The sequence below is a fragment of the Drosophila albomicans genome, chromosome 3 (genome assembly GCF_009650485.2).
Source record: "Drosophila albomicans strain 15112-1751.03 chromosome 3, ASM965048v2, whole genome shotgun sequence".
Lineage (NCBI taxonomy): Eukaryota > Metazoa > Arthropoda > Insecta > Diptera > Drosophilidae > Drosophila > Drosophila albomicans.
Genome location: NC_047629.2, coordinates 54,040,598 through 54,047,723, shown reverse-complemented (window position 1 = coordinate 54,047,723; position 7,126 = coordinate 54,040,598). Strand labels below are relative to the sequence as shown.

General features: G+C 39.3%; 1 protein-coding gene across 1 annotated transcript; it reads right to left on the bottom strand.

Annotated features, from left to right (window-relative positions):
* Window positions 1-208: 208 nt before the first annotated feature.
* LOC117571699 (histidine-rich glycoprotein) lies at window positions 209-1,127 on the bottom strand. The gene is made up of 2 exons (XM_052005091.1): window positions 1,042-1,127; window positions 209-980 (listed from the first exon to the last, which is right to left on the bottom strand). The coding sequence occupies exons 1-2, from the start codon at window positions 1,045-1,047 to the stop codon at window positions 315-317; spliced, it is 672 nt and encodes a 223-aa protein (XP_051861051.1). The 5' UTR covers window positions 1,048-1,127; the 3' UTR covers window positions 209-314.
* Window positions 1,128-7,126: the final 5,999 nt, after the last annotated feature.

Sequence of the window (7,126 nt, the reverse complement as noted above, 5' to 3'; positions counted from 1 at the left end):
GTTTTTACCGACGGACAGACAGACGCACATGGTTAAATCGTATCGGCTGTTGATCAAGAATATATATGCCTTATGGGGACGAAATGACATTTTCTATCTGTTACTTACACTTCCTGGAGGCACAAAAAATAACCTTCTACCCTAAGGGTAGTGAGTATAAAGAGAATGAGTTTATGGTAAAAAACAACCCGTTTTTATTCGATACAAACTAAACGTTGTGCGTAATAAATTAGCTATGAAAGCGTCGTCATGCAGTTGATTGTGTTGAAGTGTGTTTAAGTTTTGGATGGAATGCTTTTGGGGGGAAATCTCTCTCAGTAATGAGTCTCAGTGATCCTCACCTTGCCATATTTGCCATGCAAATGGTGTTTGGCAAAGGACAGCAAGTTGGCATGGCTGTGCACATCAAGGTGGGCGGGCACGATGGTCTTGTGGACGACGGCGGCGTGCGAGTGATGATGATGCACCAGGGGAGCGGCATGATGGTGGTGCACCAGCGGAGCCGAGTGAGCATAGTGATGCAGATCGGCGTGGTGGGCATGATGGTGTTCATCGATGTGCGCATCGTTGTGGATGATGTGGTGATCGACCACGGGGTTGCGGTAGTGCAGGAAGTGATGGGGTTCATCGTGCACCACCTTGTGCACATGATGAACTGGCGCCACCTCGTGAATGGGCTCGTGGCTCACAATCTTGGCTGGGGCATGGACATGAGCATGGTGCACATCGTGATGGACATCGTGGTGATCCAGGTGAGCTGCGTAGCCATCGTGATGGTAGACTGGATGGGGCACGGCGTCCACATGATGATCGGCACCATCGAGTACGATGGCCGAGCTGTGGCCCAGGTGAATGCCATCCGAGTGATGAATATCGCCGTCCACATAGTGTGGCAGATCCTCATGGTGATGCTCGTGCTCCAGATGGGGCAGCAGACCAGCCTGAGCCACGCCCAGCAAAGCCAAGGTGCAGATGAAGAACTAAGAAAGAGATCACTTGATTGTAACCGATCTTTAGTTTAAGGGTTATCCTGTTGCTCACCTTCATTATGGAGATTTCACGCTTAGGTTGAGTTAATCCAAAAGTTAAGGTTGTCGGTGAGACACTTGTGTGTGCTGCTGCTGTTGTCGCTGTGAACTGTGCCTTAATCCAGCAATGCCCACGCATTTTATAGCCAGCTGACAATTGCAATTATTGGCCAATATCACGTGCTGCCCTGGAGCAGCCACTGGTCAATCCCCCAAAACCAAAACCAAAACCCAAAGCCCTACCGAAAATCGCAACAAGCAATGAAAGTGATGTGTGTGTTGTTGAGTCGTGCTCTGCATTCTCAATGAGTTTTATGTTGTCGTCACATTTGAAAGGTGCCACTACTCATTATGTAAAGAGCTCAGAGTGCAGTCAATAAACCTTTTCCAGGTGGCTGACGGCCTAAACACTCGTCCGGTCATGTCATAATTTTATGGCCAATCGCATGACCAACAAGCAAATGAGTTGCGTTCGGCTCGATTATGGTCAATTGCTGGCAAGGCCATTTCACCCTCCTCCTCCTTCTCCTCCTCCCACTTTATGCACTTCCCAAATTGCATTTTGCAACCAATTTGGCAATCTGTTTTAGCCAGTGAAAGCGTTAGCCAGCTGACCAACATTCCTACTCCGATTCATACTATGCAGTATTAACAGTATCGTTGTTTTTTCTTATAATGGCCAACAAAATCGATTCACACGATTTGCATGGAGCATACAAAATTCATAGCGACTACGTGCGAAATTTGCCAAAAAAGATTGAAAACTACTATTTATATATACTCACACAAATGTGTTAACAACAATAATCACCCAAGCACACTTCGTAGTTGTGGGTGTTGTCAATCGAAAGTGCCAAATGACAGCTTCAGCTTTGGCTTCAGCTCAATTGCCAACTTTTTATACCCGCTACCCATAGGGTAGAAGGGTATTATAACTTTGTGCCGACAGGAAATGTATGTAACAGGTAAAAGGAGGCATCTCCGACCCTATAAAGTATATATATTCTTGATCAGCGTCAACAGCCGAGACGATCTAGCCATGTCCGTCTGTCCGTCTGTGTGTCTGTGTGTCTGTGTGTCCGTCCGTCTGTCCGTATGAACACCTAGATCTCAGAGACTACGAGAGATAGAGCTATAATTTTTTTTCGACAGCATTTGTTATGTTTGCACGCAGATCAAGTTTGTTTCAAATTTTTGCCACGCCCACTTCCGCCCCCGCAAATCAAAAAAATCGAATAACAAGCGTAATTTTAAAGCTAGAGTTGCAAATTTTGGTACATATAATAACAACTATAGTAGTTATGATTCCTTTTGATTTGGTTGCGATCAGATAAAAATTGTCGAAGTTATTAAAGAAATACTTTTGTATGGGCAAAAACGCCTACTTATAAGGGGTCTTAGTTACTTTGGCTGACAATCTGGTATATTGAGCCGTCTATGGTATATTTTGAATGCGGTACTATATTGATATACCAAACATACCATTTGGTATATTTTTAGTATTTTTTAAGTATTTTCGGTATATTTTCAAAATGATACCGCAAAATTTTGCCTTTATTAAAAATGGGTAGCGGGTATCTCACAGTCGAGCACACTCGACTGTAACTTTCTTACTTGTTGTACTTGTTCATGTGCTGCCAAAAATAGCTACTAAAATAAGCACGATTCTTGAGGCGTCAAAATGTTGTTGAAATAAGTGTTCTTAAATATTTATTTTATTTTCAAAGCAATGAAGAAGATACAAATTTTTATTTATATTCATTCGAGTTCTAAGTGATTCTTAAAAATGCATTTAATTTATATTGATTATGAATTGAAGAATGAAGAATTTTGTATCTTCAGTTTATTTAATTTGTACTACATAATATCGCTGCGGAAGGAGCGAGAGAAATGTATTATTATTGATTTCTTAATTAATATTGTTGTCAATTGGTTGTGTCAAATGACAGCTTTAGCTTCAGCTCATTTGCCAACTTTGTATTTATGCTGCCAAAAATAGCTACTAAAATAAGCACGATTCTTGAGGCGTCAAAATTTTGTTGATATAAATGTTCTTAAATATTTATATTACTTTCAAATCAATGAAGAAGATACTATTTTGTTTATATTCATTTGAATATTCATTTGATGCTTAGAAATGCATTTATTTTATATTGATTATGATTTGTTTGTATCTTGAGTTCATATATGATTATTGATTTCTTAATTAATATTGTTGTCAATTGGAAGTGTCAAATGACAGATTTAGCTTCAACTCAATCGCTAATTTTGTACTTGTATTTCTACTGCCAAAAATAGCTACTTTTGTGATAGGTGCTCTCAAATATTTATTTAATTATAATAATGAAAGGGGTTTGTTATATCGTATATTCATTCTATTTGAATCTTCATAGTGCAATTAATTGATATTGATTGTTAATCGAAAGTTAAGCCACTTTTGACCTATTTTCCAGTGCGATATTATTCTTAAAATAAACCAAATTATATACCACAAAATACTAAAATATTCCGAGGTTCGTATTTTGTAATTCGTTGAAGTTCTACATTTGAAATATATTTGGAGTTAAAATATAATAGATTGTCAGCCAAAGCAGCTAAAACCCAATTTCAGAAAGCTCAATTTGACATGTAAAAGTATTTTCTTACCTTCTACAATTTTTTTCGGATCACAAACAAATTCTAAGGAATCATAAGTTCTATAGATATTATTGCCGCTGATTAAGAATTTGTATACGGGTATAAAAAGTCATTGCGCAGACTAAGCCTCATTAATAATAAAGTTAGTAGTTGTCATAAGATTTATACTAAATAGATGGTTTTAGAAAGAAAACTAAACTTAAGACTAAATCCATTGAATAAAGGAAACACATAATTTATGGGATAATTAAAATAGAGAACTTCTAACTGAAATTAACACCACAAACAACTCTTACAAACTTAATGCTAATGCGGCAAACAAGTTGTGTGATAAATCGTAATAAAAATCAACAGAAAAACAATTTGAATTTATCAAATGGAGAAAAAAGCTAATAAATAAATGTAAATTGACCAACATTATGGCGTGCATGTGAAGCACGGGTATAAGTTTTATTTGATTGCCATTCATCAATGCAACTGCACTTCCTGTCCAGACGACGTGCGGTCAAACACGTTCCATAAATTATGAAAAAAATTAAATAAAACTTTAGGCAAAGTTGCCTGCAGTCACATCAGCTGTCTGTGGTTGTGGTTGGGGGTCTGGCAAGATAAGCCAAAGCTGCCAAAGTGGGTCAGTCCACTATTGGCTATTGGCTAATTACATAATAATTTGGTCAATTTAATCACGGCGCTAATGAGCTGCGTTGTATGCAAGGCGTTTAGTCTAACGACGATGAAGCGGGGAGGGAAACTATCGCAACTATCGCTTTGGGCGGTGGCCCACAAAAAGGCGGAACGGAGCGGACGTGCACGACATGTGCAATGGGCCCCAAAAAAAAAAAAATGTGTAACTTTAAAAGGCGGCGAACGACTTAAAATGCCCGCCAGGTGCCCACGTTAGTTTGACACGTTGTCTCAGTGTTGTTGTTGTTGTTGTTGTGGGTTACTTTGCTTGTCGGCCTGGCCAAAAGAGTTTTTTCGAGTGCGAATTTGTCTTGGCTTCGATAGAAGCGCAAACGCAATTTGTACGCCTGACAAATGTTTGAACATTTCCAATGAGTTTTGCGTACGAATTTGACAATTCTTTTTCAGTGTTGCGTTGCCTTTGGAATTGCCACCAGTTGTCGGACTGTCTGTCGAGTTGTTTGCTGCGTGTCTTACACCTGCCCCAACAGCCAATTAGCCACAACAGTATCTCGTGGCATGCCACCGAGTGGGGCGGCCACTGCAGCAGCAGCAGCAGCATTTGTAATTAGACGACTGCCAGCGACGTCGACTTATTTCAATATGCAAATTGTTATTAGACGAGAACAGCGAAAGATTTGTGCATAAGCTAGAGCCAGCTGCAGCAGAGGGAGACAGCAACAGTGACAGAAGCAGCCACAAAACCAAAAAAAAAAAGAAAACAGAATAGAAACTGAAAGCAACAACCACAAAAAAAAGAAGAGACAAAACAAAAATCTATAATTTATTTGCACAAAAATGACGTTGGCGCATCTATTTAATTGAGTGCATCGTTAGCGGGGCAGCAGCAGCTGCGGGGGGCTGGTGGCGGGGGTGGGCGCTGTACTCGTATTAGCGACGCTGCCAACAACTAATTTAATGCCAGCGGCATCAGCAACCAACAGCATCAGCAGCAACAGCAGCAAACAGCAGCGACGGCAACATGTCAACAGCAACAGCAACGCCTGCCGCCAGCAAGGATGATCCCCCATCTGAGGGGGTGACATGAGGTCGAAGGGGGAGACGACATGAGAGAGGAATGGGCAGTGGCCACTGTGTGCATATTTTATGCCTTGCGGCACAACACAACACACTTGTGATGCGGTGGCCATTGTGGGCAGCCATAAAACAGAGCACACAGCTCGGCTGCAAATAATTTTGCATCACATTTTGTTCGCCAACCACAAATCAACGGTATGAGAAATTTGATGGTAATTAATATTGTAAATGGTATAACTATGTAGGCTTTTGAATAAATGGGTGTGTTAGACTTAATGGATCACGGCACTAGCTTTACGAGTATATGCAAATTGCAGCACTTGCTACAGCATCAGTAGCAAACAATTACAGCGAAATGCCATGGAAAAGTGCAAAAAATAATTTATTTTTAGAATATGAATTATTAAGTGCGGCACATAAGTATGAAATATATTTTAGAGTGGCATGACAATTTTTTTTTATGAATATATTTTACAACAAAAGAGCTAAAACTTATGTAAAACAAAAATGATCCCATTTTGAATTTTAGAATATTTTATAGTTAAAAAATTAATAGTTACAACCATATAGTACTTATTATAAGTAGGCGCATATTTTGATTATGAGAATATTTTGAAATATTGGCTTTTTTATTTTAAAATTCTTTATTCAAAGAATTTATCCTAAATTTATCCTTTGATGAAAGCAAAATAAAGATATTCATACGAACAGATGAATGGACAGACGGACGGACAGAGAGACAGGCAGACAGACGGACGGACAGACAGACAGACACACAGAGAGACAGAAATGGGTATATCGTCTTGATTGTTGACGCTGATCAATATATAATATTATATACATTCTATACAGTCGGAGATGCCTCGTTCTACATTTCTTGGAGGAAAGTTATAATACCCTTCTACCCTATGGATAGCGGGTATAATAATTAATATTCTAATGTATCGTATATATTTTTAATATTTTTGAATTGCACATCGTTGAAAACTTTTAACTGTATCCATACAACATTTTTCAATGGATCGAAAACTACTTCTTTTTATAGTAAGGTTTACAATGTTAATTTGTTTATTTCTGGAATGCAACAGATTTTTTATCGAAATTATATACTATTTCATATATAACCAACATGTGTTTATTGTAATCTAGAATTACATAAAGCTGATCTTTGAATTGCTCCCCTGTTTTTTCTCATCCTGAGATTACAATCCCAATTGCCTGTTTATAACTATAATTGAAGTTTTTTTTTTGCTGGCGACTAGGACTTCCACTCTTACTCTCGATGCTACTTATATTGACCCATTCCGATTCGATTACAATATTAATTTCACAATCATCATTATGCACTCAACGCATCCGCTAACCAAAGGGCCAACCAATGGCGTTTTTATTCCTCTGGTAGCTGCCTTGATTACACGTTCATGGCCGAAAGCCCCTTTGGCTAACTGGGGGAGCTGAGCTTATCAACGGTAGCTCGTAGTTGGTAGCTGGTAGTTGGCTTCGATATGCAGGTGTTTTTGGTCAATGCTCCAATTTGCTGTTCATATTGTTTTCGATTTCTCAGCACACGATTTTTAATCATTATCAAGTCCATCGGGGTTGCAGTTGGAGTTGGAGTCGGAGTCGAAGTCGGAGTCGGGATTGCATGAAAAGAGAATCACATGTGGCTAGCTGAGTTGGCTCTTCCCCCAACAAACAAATTGCTTGGCGAGGTTGCAAAAAGCTTGCAACTGGCAGTA